The 19,352-nt window shown below is 37.9% G+C and overlaps 1 protein-coding gene across 2 annotated transcripts in view; it reads right to left on the bottom strand.

Moving 5' to 3' along the window:
- TTBK2 (tau tubulin kinase 2) overlaps nucleotides 1-19,352 on the bottom strand; it is a 137,472-nt gene that overhangs the window by 85,327 nt on the left and 32,793 nt on the right. For both annotated transcript variants that reach the window (XM_029239127.1, XM_029239128.1), the window contains exons 2-3: nucleotides 17,810-17,945; nucleotides 12,160-12,307 (exon numbers count right to left, since the gene is read on the bottom strand). In XM_029239127.1, the coding sequence (XP_029094960.1) occupies nucleotides 12,160-12,307; nucleotides 17,810-17,878 (217 nt within the window). In that variant the 5' untranslated portion in view covers nucleotides 17,879-17,945. The remainder of the gene's footprint in view (nucleotides 1-12,159; nucleotides 12,308-17,809; nucleotides 17,946-19,352) is intronic.

Genomic DNA, 19,352 nt, shown 5'->3' with positions numbered 1-19,352 from the left:
AAGCAAGTAAACAAAATATAAACTTTTAAAGATCCTAGGAAGACTTCCTTTGATGAAAAGATATAAGGATAAATTTTAGTCACAATATTCTGAATTCCCAAAATATTACACCACCTATATGCAAAGGTTAAAAAAAACTTTCAAACCAAACAGAAACCATTTTCTGGAACACCCAAGTGACTGATTTTTGTAACAATGAAGAATTGAACATCTATATAATATGGTTTTGAGAATCTAAGCCATAGTCATCAAAAGGTGACTTTATCAACTAGTATTTACAACACTCTTTAACAAATTATTCCAGAATCTTAACAATTCTTTTTCTTACAAGAAAGTAAATTTTATTAACAAAATGACAAAACAGAAGAGTTAATGTTATCCTATTCTCCACATCTCCATTTACAAATGTATCAGCAAATACAAAGCCACAGTCTGCTATCATTTTAACACTAAGCATAATATGTCAACTTTAAAAGTACATAATTCCAGGGCTTCCCTTGTGCTGCAGTGATTAAGAATCCGCCTGCCAATGCAGGGGACACGGGTTTCAGCCCTGGTCTGGGCAGATCCCACATGCCGCGAAGCAACTAAGCCCATACGCCACAACTACTGAGCCTGCGCTCTAGAACCCGTGAGCCACAACTACTAAAGCCTGTGCACCTAGAGCCTCTGCTCCGCAACAAGAGAAGCCACCGCAGTGAGAGCCTGCGCACCACAATAAAGAGTAGCCTCCACTCACCCCAACTAGAGAAAGCCCACACGCAGCAATGAAGACCCAATGCAGCCAAAACTAAAATAAACAAATTTAAAAAATTAAAAAATTAAAGTACATAATTCCTGCCCTTTTAGAGCCCGAAATTTAAAAGAGAACACAAATATGTTTTTAAAAATAAAATAAACTATGTAAACAAATTGAAAAGTGCACATAGAAAAAACCAGGCAAATCTAGTATTTATGAAAACCTATTGAGAGAAATGTGTTGGTCTAATAGCGATTAGTGTCCTAGTCCCCACACCATGATCTCAATTGTTTTCCAAGACAAGGAAGTAGGGATCTTGGAATAAAAGGGTTCCTGATTCCAACTCTGTTGAAGGGAAAGTTCAAGGAGAGCCTGAAACATGTACTGGACCAGAAAGGTAGAATGATATCAAAGAACACTGAAGTTACATCACAAGGACAAGCAGCCAATATAAAAGGGCTTCCACTAGCGAAAAAAAGTGAAAATTTTAGTCTGAGAAGAATAATGACTGCAGTGGGTTAAAATAAAATATATAAAAATCCATGATCTCATAGTGATACTCAAAACGAAAAACAGACCAGAGGGCAGACAGCAGAAGCAAGAAGAACTACAATCCTGCAGCCTGTGGAACAAAAAACACATTCACAGAAAGATAGACAAGACGAAAGGGCAGAGGGCTATGTACCAGATGAAGGACAAGATAAAACCCCAGAAAAACAACTAAATGAAACGGAGATAGGCAATCTTCCAGAAAGAGAATTCAGAGTAATGATAGTGAAGAGGATCCAGGACCTCAGAAAAAGAATGGAGGCAGAGATCGAAAAGATGCAAGAAATGTTTAACAAAGACCTAGAAGAATTAAAGAACAAACACACAGAGATGAACAATACAATAACTGAAATGAAAACTACAGTTGAAGGAATCAACAGCAGAGTAACTGAGGCAGAAGAACGGATAAGTGACCTGGAAGACAGAATGGTGGAATTCACTGCTGCGGAACAGACTAAAGAAAAAAGAATGAAAAGAAATGAAGACAGCCTAAGAGACCTCTGGGATAACATTAAACACAACAACATTCACATTATAGATGTCCCAGAAGTAGAAGAGAGAGAGAAAGGACCCGAGAAAATATTTGAAGAGATTATAGTTGAAAACTTCCCTAACATGTGAAAGGAAAGAGCCACCCAAGTCCAGGAAGTGCAGAGAGTCCCATACAGGATAAACGAAGAAGAAACACACCAAGACACAAGTAATCAAATTGGCAAAAATTAAAGACAAAGAAAAATTATTGAAAGCAGCAAGGGAAAAATGACAAATAACATACAAGGGAACTCATAAGATTAAGAGCTGATTTCTCAGCAGAAACTGTACAAGCCAGAAAGGAGTGGCATGATATACTGAAAGTGATGAAAGGGAAGAACATACAACCAAGATTACTCTACCCAGCAAGAATCTCATTCAGATTCGATGGAGAAATCAGAAGCTTTACAGACAAGCAAAAGCTAAGAGAATTCAGCACCACCAAACCAGCTCTACAACAAATGCTAAAGGAACTTCTCTAAGTGGGAAACACAAGAGAAAAAAACGACCTACAAAAACAAACCCAAAACAATTAAGAAAATGGTCATAGGAACATACATATCGATAATTACCTTAAACGTGAATGGATTAAGTGCTCCAACCAAAAGAGACAGGCTTGCTGAATGGATACAAAAACAAGACCCATATATAAGCTGTCTACAAGAGACCCACTTCAGACATAGGGACACATACAGACTGAAAGTGAGGGGATGGAAAAAGACATTCCATGCAAATGGAAATCAAAAGAAAGCTGGAGTAGCAAAACTTATATCAGATAAAATAGACTTCAAAGTAAAGAATGTTACAAGAGACAAGGAAGGACACTACATAATGATCAAGGGATCAATCCAAGAAGAAGACATAACAATTATATATGCACCCAACATAGGAGCACCTCAATATATAAGGCAACTGCTAACAGCTCTAAAAGAGGAAATCGACAGAAACACAATAATAGTGGGGGACTTTAACACCTCACTTACACCAGTGGACAGATCATCCAAAATGAAAATAAATAAGGAAACACAAGCTTTAAATGACAAAATAGACCAGATTTAATTGATAAATTAAATAGATTTAATTGATATTTATAGGACATTCCATCCAAAAACAGCAGATTATACTTTCTTCTCAAGTGCACACAGAACATTCTCCATGATAGATCATACCTTGTGTCACAAATCAAGCCTCAGTAAATGTAAGAAAATTGAAATCATATCAAGCATCTTTTCTGACCACAATGCTATGAGATTAGAAATCGATTATAGGGGAAAAAACATAAAAAACACAAACACATGGAGGCTAAACAATACGTCACTAAAGAACCAAGAGAGCACTGAAGAAATCAAAAAGGAAATAAAAAAATACCTAGAGACAAATGACAATGAAAACACAAAGATCCAAAACCTATGGGATGCCCCAAAAGTAGTTCTAAGAGGGAAGTTTATACCTATACAAGCCTATCTCGAGAAACAAGAAACATCTCAAATAAACAATCTAATGTTACAACTAAAGGAACTACAGAAAGAAGAACAAACAAAACCCAAAGTTAGCAGAAGGAAAGAAATCATAAAGATCAGAGCAGAAATAAATGAAGTAGAAACAAAGAAAACAATAGCAAAGATCAATAAAACTAAAAGCTGGTTCTTTGAGAAGATAAGCAAAATTAATAAACCATTAGCCAGACTCATCAAGAAAAGGAGGGAGAGGACTCAAATCAATAAAATTAGAAATGAAAAAGGAGAAGGTGCAACAGACACCACAGAAATACAAAGCATCCTAAGAGACTACTACAAGCAACTCTATGCCAATAAAATGGATAACCTAGAAGAAATGGACAAATTCTTAGAAAGGTATAACCTTCCAAGACTGAACCAGGAAGAAATAGAAAATATGAACAGACAAATCACAAGTTAGGAAATTGAAACTGTGACTAAAAATCTTCCAACAAACAAAAATCCAGGACCAGATGGCTTCACAGGTGAATTCTATCAAACATTTAGAGAAGAGCTAACACCCATCCTTCTCAAACTCTTCCAAAAAATTGCAGAGGAAGGAACACTCCCAACCTCATTCTATGAGGCCACCATCACCCTGATACCAAAAGATAGCAGACAAACATACTACAAAAAAAAAAAAAAAAATTACAGACCAATATCACTGATGAATATAGATGCAAAAATCCTCAACAAAATACTAGCAAACAGAATCCAACAACACGTTAAAAGTATCATACACCATGATCAAGTGGGATTTATCCCAGGGATTCAGGATTCTTCAATATATGCAAATCAATCAATGTGATACACCATATTAACAAACTGAAGAATAAAAACCATATGATCATCTCAATAGATGCAGAAAAAGCTTTTGACAAAATTCAACACCCATTTATGATAAAAACTCTCCAGAAAGTGGGCATAGAGGGAAACTACCTCAACATAATAAAGGCCATATATGACAAACCCACAGCAAACATCATTCTCAATGGTGAAAAGCTGAAAGCATTTCCTTTAAGATCAGGGAGAAGACAAGGATGTCCACTCTCACCACTATTATTTAACATAGTTTTGGAAGTCCTAGCCACAGCAATCAGAGAAGAAAAAGAAATAAAAGGAATCCAAATTGGAAAAGAAGAAGTAAAACTGGCACTGTTTGCAGATGACATGATACGACACACAGAGAATCCTACAGATGCCACCAGAAAACTACTAGAGCTAATCAATGAATTTGGTAAAGTTGCAGGATACAAAATTAATGCATGGAAATCTCTTGCATTCCTATACACTAATGATGAAAAGTCTGAAAGGGAAATTAAAGAAACACTCCCATTTATCACTGCAACAAAAAGAATAAAATACCTAGGAATAAACCTACCTAGGGAGACAAAAGACCTGTATGCAGAAAACTATAAGACACTGATGAAAGAAATTAAAGATGATACCAACAGATGGAGAGATATACCATGTTCTTCGACTGGAAGAATCAATATTGTGAAAATGACTATACTACCCAAAGCAATCTACAGATTCAATGCAATCCCGATCAAATTACCAATGGCATTTTTTACAGAACTAGAACAAAAAATCTTAAAATTTGTATGGAGACACAAAAGACCCCGAAGAGCCAAAGCATTCTTGAGGGAAAAAAACAGAGCTGGAGGAGTCAGACTCTGACTTCAGACTAGACTACAAAGCTACAGTGATCAAGACAATATGGTACTGGCACAAAAACAGAAATATTGATCAATGGAACAGGATAGAAAGCCCGGAGATAAACCCACGCACCTATGGTCAACTAACCTATGACAAAGGAGGCAAGGATATACAATGGAGAAAAGAGAGTCTCTTCAACAAGTGGTGCTGGGAAAACTGGACAGCTACATGTAAAAGAATGAAATTAGAACACTCCCTAACACCATATACAAAAATAAACTCAAAATGGATTCAAGACCTAAATGTAACACCAGGCACTATAAAATTCTTAGAGGAAAACATAGGAAGAACACTCTTTGCCATAAGCCACAGCAAGATATTTTTTGATCCACCTCCTAGAGTAATGGAAATAAAAACAAAAATAAACAAATGGGACCTAATGAAACTTCAAAGCTTTTGCACAGCAAAGGAAATCATAAACAAGACGAAAAGACAACCCTCAGAATGGGAGAAAATATTTGCAAACGAGTCAATAGACAAAGGATTAATCTCCAAAATATATAAACAGCTCATGCAGCCCCATATTAAAAAAACAAACAACCCAATCAAAATGGGCAGAACAGCTAAATAAACATTTCTCCAAAGAACACGTACAGATGGCCAAGAAGCACATGAAAAGCTGCTCAACATCACTAATTGTTAGAGAAATGCAAATCAAAACTACAATGAGGTATCACCTCACACCAGTTAGAATGGGCATCATCAGAACATCTACAAACAACAAATGCTGGAGAGGGTGTGGAGAAAAGGGAACCCTCTTGCACTGTTGGTGGGAATGTAAATTGATACAGCCACTATGGAGAACAGTATGGAGGTTCCTTAAAAACTGAAAAATAGAATTACCATATGACCCAGCAATCCCACTACTGGGCATATCCCAGAGAAAACCATAATTCAAAAAGACACATGCAGGGACTTCCCTGGTGGTGCAGTGCTTAAGAATCCGCCTGCCAATGCAGGGGACATGGGTTCGCGCCTTGGTCTGGGAAGATCCCACATGCCGTGGAGCAACTAAGCCCGTGCGCCACAACTACGGAGCCTGCGCTCTAGAGCCCGTGAGCCACAACTACTCAGCTCGCGTGCCACAACTATTGAAGCCCACCCGCGTATAGCCCAGGCTCTGCAACAAGAGAAGCCACCTCAGTGAGAAGCTCGCGCACCACATCAAAGAGTAGCCCCCACTTGCCGCAACTAGCGAAAGCCTGTGCACAGCAATGAAGACCAATGCAGCCAAAAATAAAGAAAAAAAAAAGACACATGCACCCCAATGTTCATTGCAGCACTATTTACAACAGCCAGGTCATGGAAGCTACCTAAATGCCCATCTACAGATGAATAGATAAAGATGTGGTACATGTATACAATGGAATATTACTCACCCATAAAAAGGAACGAAATTGGGTCGTTTGTAGAGACATGGATGCATCTACAGACTGTGATACAGACTGAAGTAAGTCAGAAAGAGAAAGACAAATATCGTATATTAACGCATATATGTGGAACCTAGAAAATGGTACAAATGAACTGGTTTGCAGAGCAGAAACTGAGACACAGAAGTAGAGAAAAAACGTATGGACACCAAGGGGGGAAAGCGGCAGGGGGTGGGGGTGTGATGAATTGGGAGATTGGTATTGACATGTATACACTGATGTGTATAAAATGGATGACTAATAAGAACCTGCTGTATAAAAAAATAAATAAAATAAAATTTTAAAACAAACGAAAAACACTTCACTATTCACAAAAGGGCACAACTTGGTATTCTAAAAATTGGTAAATAAAAAGGAAAAAATTCAAGCCTTTATCCTACCCTTCTTGTAGTAACTATTATTTCAGGGGAAACAAACAGCTAATGAAATAAAGTTCTACTCTGTAGAATAATTCCAATTCAGAAATTTGGAAGGAATAAGAGAATTAGAAAAATCACCATTTTGCAACCCCTGTAGAAACAATGGATCAAGACAATGTACTCAGGACTTTCCTGGTGGCAGAGTGATTAAGAATCCACCTGCCAAAGCAGGGGACACAGGTTTGATCCCTGGTCCGGGAAGATCCTACATGCCGCGGAGCAACTAAGCCCATGTGCCACAACTACTGAGCCTGAGCTCTAAAGCCTGCGAGCCGCAACCACTGAAGCCCGTGCACCTAGAGCCCGTGCTCCACAACGAGAGAAGCCACCGTAATGAGAAGCCCGCACACCGCAACGAAGAGTAGCCCCCAGTCTCCACAACTAGAGAAAGCCCGCACGCAGCAATGAAGACCCAACGCAGTTTATTTAAAAATAATTAAATTTATTTTTTTAAAAAGCCTCTGGGTCTAACTACAAGTTCACAGGAAATGTGGAGGATAGAGGAACAGCACTGCAAGGATGTGATCAATGAAATCCAGAATGTGGACTATTCTATCAAACTAAGAACTTCATTTCTCAACAAATAAATGGCAAGGCCAAAATTTAAAAGAAAAAAAAAGGGGAGGGGGGACTCTTACATATTAAGAGAGACTTAAGAGAGATGTCAACCAAATGCAATGTCCCTACCATGTGACGTGAAACTTGATTTCAACAACTCAATGGTAAAAGGATATTTTTGAGATAGCGGGAGAAATTAAACACTGGCTGCTAGATTTTATATGGTACTGAGAAATAACTTATTTTCCTTAGGTGTTTTAGACTATAGTGTTTATGTTATTAATAAAGGAGTCCCCTAATGTAAATTATGGACTTTAGTTAATAATAATGTATCAATACTGGTTCACCAATTGTAACAAATGTACTACACTAATGCAAGATGTTATTAATAGAGAAAACTGTAGATGGGGTTTATTAATAGAGGAAACTGTAGAAACTGCTCATTTTTTCTGTAAACCTAAACCAGTACCAAAAAGTAAAGTCTATTAATTAAAAAAAGAAACACTGGAACATGGGCTTCCTCTCCAATGAGATTCTCCAATCCATTCTTAAAACTGGTCACCTGAAGAGTTTCCATAGTAATTTCACTTTCTCAATAATGCAGATTTCCCCAAATTTTCCTAATGTTTAACATAAGCTACTTCTCATATCATTTTTTTTTTCTTGGTAGGGAATAAGTGACTAAGACTTTCTATATTCCAATAGATATAATTTAATGGATTCACAAAATCATCAACCATCAACAAAGCTCTTACAGGCAAAGTAATGTCTGTCAATTTTTGATATGTTTCCAAACACCCCTGCCCCAACCTCAACCCAACAGATTTCCTACTGGCCTGTAATTCATAACTCTGAAATAAAGACTATTTTCATTAAAAAATAAAAATGGAGACCTTATCTATTAGATAAAGACCCATACTGAAGTATTTACAGATGATATGATGCCTAGGATTTCTTTTGAAATACTTCAGCAAGCTGGGAAAAAATGTAGGATATAGATGCAACAAGCCTGGCCAAACACTGATACTTACCGAAGCTGAGTAACGGGTACATGAATGCTCATTATACAATTATATTTTTATGTATATTTAAGATTTTTCATAATAAAAATTTAGGGGAAAAAAACAAATTTAAGATTTGCCTGTCTCACTGCAGGACTCTAGACATGTATAAAATTTTGTTAAGATTGGAAAGGAAATCTATCTTTTTAAAAACTATTGATGGGGTTTCCCTGGTGGCGCAGTGGTTGAAAGTCCGCCTGCCGATGCAGGGGACATGGGTTCGTGCCCCGGTTCGGGAAGACCCCACATGCCGCGGGGCAGCTGGGCCCGTGAGCCATGACCACTGAGCCTGCGCGTCCGGAGCCTGTGCTCCGAAATGGGAGAGGCCACAACAGTGAGAGGCCTGTGTACAGCAAAAAAAAAAAAAAAAAAGTATTGATGGTAGGTACTGCAGAATTACTAGCGATCAGATTTGGAATCACAGGACAAAAGGGTTTTTTTCCCCTCTTGTACCAGCACTGCAAATAAAACTTATTTATTAAAATGAAAAAAAAAAGAGTGGTGCGGTGAGATAGAGTTCAAGAGACCATAAAAATGGAGAAGTAAAGATTGGTAGAATGTCCCTATAAAATATTTATTAAGATGGGAGAGAAGAGAGAAAAAAGAATCTAACAGAGTAGGGAGGCAATAACGCTTTGCACAGTGTCAAAGCAAATAAATTGAAAACAAAGATTTGAAGATAGTATAGTCATAAACTGAGCGAAGAAACACAAATAAATGGTTATATAGAGATGTAGCTCTGAACAATGATATTGATAAAAGGAAAAGCTTAATAAGTTTTACAGTTCTATTTAATAAGGAAACTTCAGAGAATAACAGTATAGAAGTACTACCTAAGAGGCCTATAGACAAGTGGTCTAGTTGAGCAGTGACTAAAACATTCAGACTCATTTGTAAAACCCAAGTATAATTCAGGAGTTTAGCTTGATTCAATAGAGAATTGTAGGATATACATCCAGAATATTTCAGAGAGCTTTGAAAAGAGAGTTATCTCTTATAGTAGTGTGGGGAAGGTCATTCAGAAGGAAAGAAGAAAAAAAAAAAAAAAAGGAGGAAAGATGAGGTAAAATGCTAAGGCCTTCGCACTTTAGGGCCAATGAGAAAGGAACATACTACTATGAGAGTTATGCACGAGCCGAGGGAATCTAGGATTGTTAAGTACAGGAAAGACTGGGAGAAAACTCAGAACTGAAGGAATCCAGGAAAAGACATTATGAGAATTTTAAATAGGGGGATTGATTTTTAAAAGAAACAAAACTTAGGGTTCAGGCTAAATTCATCATAAAAAGACAAAGAAACAGGGCTTCCCTGGTGGCGCAGTGGTTGAGAGTCCGCCTGCTGATGCAGGGGACACGGGTTCGTGTCCCGGTCCGGGAAGATCCCACATGCCGCGGAGCAGCTGGGCCCGTGAGCCATGGCTGCTGAGCCTGTGCGTCCGGAGCCTGTGCTCCGCAACGGGAGAGGCCACAACAGTGAGAGGCCCGCGTACCGCAAAAAAACAAAAAAAACAAAAAAAACAAAGAAACAAATCCTATACCAGTTATCAAAAACTGAACATCAACTTTAAACATCAACTTTAAACCAACCAATCCTATAAAGGGCTAGCCTCTGGTCCTTTTCCTTGCACATTTAGTCTTTTTATTGGGGTCACTGAGTAAGAAAATCATTATGCCAACAGGCAGGCAGAAGCAAGCAGCTCAGCCCCATAAAAATGTTCTCTAAGTGTACAGATTCCAAAGCACCTTCAACAAAAAGAAATTGTGAGGCATAAGTATGCAGAAGGCACAGTCAGAAAGCCAAGAAAAGAAAGTCAAGGGCTGTCCATTGAAATACAGACCAAAAGATTAAAAATCTACTTATTTTGGAAAGTGAAGAGTCCTGAGGCATAGGATGTCACGTGGTAATAAGCAAGAAAGAAGAACATTTTAGGTAATAGTACGAAAGATAAAATAAGAAGCAAAGGACAGACTCAACATCCAAGGATCTCTAATTCACCCATTAAAAGGTACTAAACTGTTCTTCAAGCTTTATCACATACAATGCTAAGTAAACCATGGCCAAAATAGGCAGGAGAACTTACTGAAAGGGCTACAAAGCTGTATCCTGCCTCATCTGGAAGCATCTCCTCAGGACCAAGTAGGAGAAAGACAGGTGAAGCAGCACCGTCCAAGCCAAGCTGATGTTGACATACCCTTTATGGACTTAGCTGAAAGTAAAACAGATCTCTTGGGATCCGTGCAAACCACGAAGAGGTAGCTCCAGCTGCACCTGTTTGTGGCCCCTATGTCACTGAGCTGGAAACAGCTCGAAAGAAATAGGGAAAAAGCAGAAAAGGTGAGAAAAAGAGAACACCATCCTTTCCTCTATCCTTTCTTCTCCAGTCATCCATTTTTTCTAGTAGTGACAATGGGTGCTGATCTATCCACTGTCTTCCTGATTTTCCATGTTTTAGGAAAGCTAAGTTTAAGCTAAAAGTAACTATTAAACAGAGCTATAATTTTATTAGCATCATGCTCTAATGAAATGAGCCAACTAGTAGAGAAACTCGGACAATGAGAAAGCTTAAGGCAGAGCAATGATTAAAAGAATAGATGTTGCCAGAATACATAATACACATTTCATTAACAGAAATTTATTTACTAGAATTCCAGACATCATCACATCAGTGATTCACAAAGACAGCACATTCACCCTAGAGACTGCACAGCCGTGAATTTGAGAGTCCTAAGCTACATAGCACTTTTTTTTTTAGTAAAAGGCGAAAGATTTATTCAATCTGAAGAGAAACCAGAGTATACACAGCATTTTGTCCTTGCTATTTCTACCAACTAAAGTTATTTCTACCAATTAGAGCAACTTCCTTTGCTCTCTATGTTAGTACTAAATTCCTTTAGATGCTAATGAATGTCCCATAGCAATATCAAACCTTCTAGAGCTTAACAAGATCATTTAATGTGCTAATCACCCCTATTTAATTTTGATTCAGATAAAACAGTTAAATATTAAATATCAGTAATACCAGATTATGTCATAAACTGAAAATACAAAGATGAATCAAACTAGCCATGTATTCAGGGTTTTAATCACTTGATTGATGTCGGAAAAATAGTTATTTATGCTTGTGGTAAAACAATAGGGATCCAAGTCATAAAATGGACCTCAAAAATGATGACAGGGCCAGAAAGAGTTATTCGATTAAACTGAAGCTAATGAAATCAACATATAACAAATACTATTATTTTTAATCCATCCTTCAGTGTGATTTGAAGGCAGCTTCCTTAATGGGATTAAAGCATGTTTAACATCCAAAAACATAAGTAGAAACAACTCAGAGGTATTCATGTTTGGCTATTTTTTTTAAAAAGGCAAGTTTTACCATAACAGACATTATGAAAACACTTTCTAAAGCAGAATGTTTCAGGTTTTTCACTCTCTCTCATCCTTGCTCACCATGAAAAGGAATTCCCAAAGTCCAATTACTCTAAGCAATCAGTATTTCTACAACTACTAGTGATAAAATTTCCATAAGAAAAACGTTCAGCATGTTTAAACCAAGCTGACACCAGAATATTCAATTGATAGTTAGAGAATGTAACTGAGGTTCACAAAGGTAACAATAAATTATAAACTGTTTGGTATATCATACAAGAAGCTTACCTTGTAGTTTTTTCAATACAGCAACTTCCATTTTCAGAACTTGTTTTGGTTGTTGAGCTGATTCCACCTTCAGTGCAACATTTTCCCTGGTAAGCATGTCCAAGGCATCGTAAATTTCTCCAAAGCCCCCACCCCCAATCTTCCTCAACTGCATGGGAAATAAAATAAGAATACATACACACAAAATTACTAGAAGATTCTAATTAGAAACTAATTCATCTCTTATATTTAGAAAATAATATATAATTTGCCTATCCCTATTTTATGATAAAAGATCTCAACATTGTTAACTAGGCATATGCCAAGAACAAATACCTAGAAATAACATCAAAATCTTTTCTCACAGTTTTTTGTTTGTTTGTTTGTTTGTTTTGTGGTACACGGGCCTCTCACTGTTGTGGCCTCTCCCGCTGCGGAGCACAGGCTCCGGACGCGCAGGCTCAGCTGCCATGGCTCACAGGCCTAGCCGCTCTGTGGCATGTGGGATCTTCCCGGACCGGGACATGAATCCGTGTCCCCTGCATTGGCAGGCGGACTCTCAACCACTGCGCCACCAGGGAAGCCCTTCTCACAGTTTTGTCCACAAAAAGTACTCATTTTATTTCAGCCACAAACAATTTTAAAATCTGGCCTACAGCCAGCATCAGAAGTATCATAAAAGACACAATATCTGAAAGCTTCACTTCCCACAAATACCCCTCAACAACCCTATTTATTCTAATTCTAAGGCAATCATTTGAAGACTTTTTAAATCCATAAAATCTTTCTGCCAACTGAAATCTTATCTGGAACCTGATTGAGATATATATGTGGGGAGGTTGGAGAAGGGACAGGGGCAGCCAGAGCCCAGCCCTCTCAGCACCATTTACCCTCCTTTCTGAGGCACTGAACAGGCTCCACAGAACAGCTCCTGTTCTAAACTATTCCAGTGTTCACTATATATCCATATGCTCAAATAATAGTAAACTCTAATCAAATTAAATATTTTCATCAGGGAATTCCCTGGCAGTCCAGTGGTTGGGGGCTCGTGCTTTCATTGCCGTGGCCTGGGGTTCAATCCCTGGTTGGGGAACTAAGACCCTGCAAGCCACGTGGGACAGATAGATAGATAGATAGATAAATAAATAAATAAATACTTTCATCAAACACTTAATATTCTCCCTAATAAAATGTGTTAGCTTAACTGGGGAATATCGGGATCTTTGAGTATTAAAAGCAAGTTCTATGTTAATTAACTACACTCCAATATAAAATAAAAAGTTTAAAAAAATAATAAAATAGGGCTTCCCTGGTGGCGTAGTGGTTGAGAGTCCGCCTAACGATGCAGGGGACACGGGTTCGTGCCCCGGTCCGGGAGGATCCCACATGCCACGGAGCAGCTGGGCCCGTGAGCCATGGCCGCTGAGCCTGCGCGTCCGGAGCCTGTGCTCCGCAGCGGGAGAGGCCACAACAGTGAGAGGCCCGCGTACCACAAAAGAAAAAACTAATAATAATAATAAAATAAAATAAAAGCAAGTTCTGAAGAGCTAGTGACACTGGAACTGTAGAGCTGTGAGAAACTGGGGTGGGAGGGGGGAGGTGATATACTTCAACCTAGATACAGTATGACATTAGCCTTCTTCCATTTCCTGAAACTCAGTCTTCTCCTTAGCACGTTATCAAGCAGCCAGGATGTGATATAATGTAGGAAGTCATCACTGGAGGCACAGGGTCCTAAATCTTAACCACCCCAGAGGCCTCACCTCAAGTCCTACTTCTTTCCCCACATGGTCTGTACTGATTTCTGCATCTAGGTTGATTCCTTTATCTCTTCCAAATTTCTACAGGAATTATGTGCTTAATCATTTAATTAATCATTTTACTATAAATACCTCAGGTATGACCTGTAGTAATACACTATACAGTGTTTCAACTCATACTGTTTAACTGTCCATTGTCAATGCCCTATCCCCCTACAATGAAACTAATCTTCTTCAAAGAGAGGGCCACTCCTTCTATTTTTTACTTCCCCCATAGCATTTGGCAAAGTGGTAAGTATATAATTATTGCTAAATAACTATTTACTGCTTTGTATACATGAGCCATAATCCTTCCTTATTCTGGTTTGGTGATGGGAAGAGATACCACGAGAAACTCTGATATGAGTTTGGGACTAAAAAAAGTTCCAGAACTTAATTTCAGTTAAATAAATTCTCTTTTTTGGCCCCTGCCTGGGGCCCAATCATAATAATCTTATGATTATTTATATTTTGTCCATTAAACAAAGACTGTGTAACTCTAAAAAGTCATAAACAGTACCAAAGAGACATCTTTCTAATTATGGACTCTGATGCGAGTTGGCTTCATGTTTTTACCTCACAAAGAACCTTACCAAACAACAGACCAAAAATTCTAACCTGAAATAAATGATTTTGCTCCTTGGTCTATTCATATAAAATCATTTGAACAATAATAGAGCATGAATTTTTTTTTTTATTGAGCTTAACAAAACCCTAAGACATCACCAATGTTTATACGGCAAAGAGACAGAGGTAATTTAGTACGATGGTGATATGCAGACTAGGGAAAGAATAGAGGTAAGACTGTGGCAGACTGTATTTCCTAAAGATGGCCACAAAATAGTGCCCATCCTTTTTGCTCTTATGTGACCCCGCCACTCCCCCATCAAGAGGCACAGTCCATTTCCCCACCCTCTTAAACCTAGGTGGATCTTGTGACTACTTTAACCAACCGAACACTCTCAAGAGCCAGCCACCATGTAAAAAGTGTGTCCATCCTGAGAAGCCATAGCCCGGTAGAGAGGTCCTAGAAAATGGGCCACCAGTTTGGGGGTAAGGGAACTAAGGACCCCAGGCACCAAAGAAGCCATCTGGAAGTGGACCTTCCAATCCCCAAACCTGCTAGTGCCACATGGCTATGAGACAAACCACCCAGGCAGAGCAAAATAAATGACTGTTTTAAGCCTCTAAGTTTTGATGCAGTTGTTATATAACAGTAGATAACCAAAACACCATCCTTAACAATGAGCCTGTAATTTTTTACTAAAAATGCCACTATGACTCTCAAATTTGGGGGACATGCTCCATACATTTATTAGCTCTCATTACCAGGACAAAGCAACTATGCCAGACGTAGCTTCATTTGTCACCTTTTGATATGTCTACTGAAGAAAGCCAACCTTTACCACAGCACTTAACACAAAGCTCCCACCAAAGAAACACTCATGCCTGACTTACATTAAAGATTACCAATTGCTGGAATCTCCCTGCACCAGTCCATGATGATGAAAAGGTTCTTTTCTTATATTTCCTCAAGTAAAATTTCAAAGCCTACTGATTTGCCTAATCAGTAAAACACTGTACCATAGAAACAAAATTTTTATTTCTAAAGGAAGAATCTTCTTTTTCCAATCTGTTGATAGACTAAGGAAACTATTAAATAGCTTTGCTAAACCTGCTAATGGAACAAAACTTTGGTTACCAAAGACTGGATAGCCATAAAATATATTTAAATATATCCAAAACAAAAATAGCTTCTTTCATAGGAGGGAAGATGGCAGATTCCAAGTCTAGGGCAAGGAAGCCATCAAAAGACTATTAGGATCATGTTAAAAGCACTCAGGAGACAACCTGAAGAATGTCCCCTCAGTCAAATGATACAATTTGCACATCAGTAAGAATGATAACTAGAATCAATAAGAATGATAACTAATGTGGACTGAAACACATTAAATATGCTTAAATCCATGAATTCTTAATTATATTTTTAAAAATTTCATTGGTCACTTTTATTTATTTATTTATTATTTATTTTTTATTTTTTTGCGGTACGCCGGCCTCTCACTGTTGTGGCTTCTCCCATTGCGGAGCACAGACTGGATGCGCAGGCTCAGCGGCCATGACTCACGGGCCGAGCCGCTCCGCGGCATGTGGGATCTTCCCGGACCGGGGCATGAACCCATGTTCCCTGCATCGGCAGGTGGACTCTCAACCACTGCACCACCAGGGAAGCCCTCATTGGTCACTTTTAGAAGATACTAGGGAACCAATTCATTATTTTGAAAACTGGTGAATTAAGAAAAGAATCAAGCATTTATCCTGTATTCCTATTCAAACTGTATCTCAGGGTAGTCAGATAGTTAATGATAGGAAATTTCTCTTCATAGATGTACTTCAACTAATAAATGAAGGAATGATAGACTATCACCAGTCTGCAATCCCTAATGAATTAACAGACCTAGACAATGATGATCAATAGTGCTAACATCACAAAAAATGATGGGCAATAAGACATTATATGCCTCCCATCCAAAGTTCACAATACTCTTTATGAAAAAAGAAATGCCCCTACTTCAATAAACAAACCTGAAGTCAGATCCATCAAGCCTCTCTAAATAACTAACTGTTTACATAAAATACATGGGACAGAGAAACATGTTAACACCACATGGAAGCAATAGAAAAAATCCAAACTGGAAAATTCTACAGGCAAATAACCTAGTTTCGTTAATAAATAAACTGTAAGGAAAAAAAGAGAGATGAAGAGGAACCTAGAAATTAAACGAAACTTAAGTGATGTAAACCAACTGCAATATCCAGACTTTACTTGGATTTGGTTGATTCAACTGTTAAAAATAATTTACAAAACAATTAGGAAAACGTGAAAGTTGGAAGGATACCTAATGATATTAAGAAATTATTGCTTTTCTAGAAGTGATAATGATATTATGATTATATTTTAAGAAGAAGTCTATCTTTTAGAGATATATACTGAAGTGCATAAAGAGAAATGCTAAGGTAAAATATTTGCTTCAAAATGTTTTGGGAGAGAAGTTAAAGAGATGAAACAAGATTGACCATCAGTCTATAACTGTTTAAGCTGGGGCATGAGTACCTGGAGGTTCTTTATAACAGTCTCACTATTTTAATGTATACTTACAATTTTCCTTAATAAAATATTAAAAAATAAAAAAGGGCAGTTCACTGTACTGTATTTTTTTTTCAACTGTTCTTTCCCTAAGTATACTTTTATTTACCTTACTCAATAGTAGCTATCAGAGGACTTCCCTGGTGGTGCAGTGGTTAAGAATCCACCTGCCAGTGCAGGAGACACGGGTTTGACCCTTGGTCCGGGAAGATCCCACAAGCTGTGGAGCAACTAAGCCCATGCACCACAACTACTGAGCCGGCACTCTAGAGCCTGCGAGCCACGTCTACTGAGCCCGTGTGCCACAACTACTGAAGCCCGCGCACCTAGAGCCCATGCTCTGCAACAAGACAAGCCACCGCAATGAGAAGCCCGTGCAGCGCAACGAAGAGTAGCTCCCACTCGCCGCAACTAGAGAAAGCCCTTCTGCGGCAACAAAGACCCAACACAGCCAAAAATAAATAAATGAATAGATAATTTTTAAAAAAAATAGTAGCTATCAGAGTTTAGGAAAATTTACTCCTATAAGCAGCAAGAATAAGAATTAGGGCATAAACAGAACCTAATCATAGGAAAAGAACCAAAAATAACTGCTTTAGGCACATAAGCAATATATGTATTATTTCCTAATGAAATGGTTTTATCAAGATACCAAAAGTTACCCCCTCATATGTAGGCAGCCCCTCCCCCCACCCACCCCTCTCTTTCCCTGATGTATACTCACTACTTTCCATCTTTCTTTGACCAGGATTCCAACACTGAGGATATCTGGCTGCTCTCCTCCTCCACTCATTGCAATTCACTGATGTGATAGAATGGCTACACAGGCATCCAGCTCCCAAGGGTGGTTTCCATTTAACCTGAAACAAAAGAAACACAGCAGCATATCAGGACTAACTAATTAACACAAACATTCCAGCACCAAGTAACACTACTAATCCTATACATTAATTAGGTTGCTTTGCTGGAAAGAGGGGAAAAACCCCACAAACTCAGTTCTAAAATCTGTTTAGTACATGTAAAAAAAAGTACTTAGCTTTCCATTACAGATGTCCAGTGAAATAGCCACACATTAAAGAAGCATTATATTATAACACAAATATAATTTACAATAACTGAGATTGCTAGACCTCAGGACAAGCATGGTGTCAATGGCAGTTGACCCAGACTACTATCCTTAGTCCAACACACTGCTAAGAAAAAAAAAATCGTACCTAATTTACAACAGCTTACAGTATAATAGGTTGCAACTTAGAGCTTAACATCACCAGAGCTAATATAATTTTAATGTTACAAAATGCATTTAAAGTGCATAGGAAATAAACATAAGCCACAGAAAAGGTCTGTTGATCAAACCCAATACAATGATATTGTAAGAAAAAAGGATAACAACATGAACAACATACCTGTAGAAAATGAAGATACTGCAGAAAAATATGGCCTAAAGGAGATAATGCTGTAACCTAATTACAGAACAAACTAAAGGAAAGTAAGAAAAAGAAGCTTTAAAAGAACATAAATCATAATTAGAAAACCTTATAAATGAGAGAGCTAGGCAACAGAGAGACATAAAAAGAAATCTGAGCAAATTCAGAAAAGGAACAGAAATTAAAGGAAAAGAAATGAAGATTCAAGTAGAAGAGACATGAGCGAAAACAACATAAAATTAAGGGAGAAAAAATAAAGGGAAAAATGAAAAAAATTAAGAAGAAATTTAGAAATTAAAAGTGATAAAAGACAAAGTAAATATAAAATACATATTATAAAAGGCCGCCAATAAAAACCCCAAAGCTATGAGATGGAACAAATATTAGCCACTATAATTCAAGAAAATAATTTCTGGAAATTAAAAAAGGACTAAACCTGCAGGTTGAAATGGTATACTACATATCTGGGAAAACAACTCAGAAGAAGGTTAATGCCAAAACACAGTCTAGTAAAGCTACTGAATTTTAAAGGGAAAAAAATTTCACTGGACGTATGTGCAGAAAGTCCAAATTATACATAAGGGGAAAAAAATCAGACTGGGAACAGACATTGGCACAAACAGCTTACTGAATATTTAAGTATCCAGGGAAATGTGAGCCAAGCGTGTTCTATCAAGCCAAAGTAACCTTCAAGGCTAAAGGAAACAGTTATGAACACACAGAACTCAAAGAATATATTGTTCCCAAGAAATGCCCCTAGGAATCAACTACGTAACAAGTATCAGACAATCAAATTATGATAGAAAATTTGGCATGAGGATCGGCCTGAAAAGGCTTAAA

The sequence above is a fragment of the Monodon monoceros genome, unplaced genomic scaffold (genome assembly GCF_005190385.1).
Source record: "Monodon monoceros isolate NGI ecotype Baffin Bay Population unplaced genomic scaffold, NGI_Narwhal_1 Super_Scaffold_21, whole genome shotgun sequence".
In the NCBI taxonomy this organism is placed as follows: Eukaryota; Metazoa; Chordata; class Mammalia; order Artiodactyla; family Monodontidae; genus Monodon; species Monodon monoceros.
Note: the sequence above shows the minus strand (reverse complement) of the source record. Positions and strands in the feature narration are given on the sequence as shown.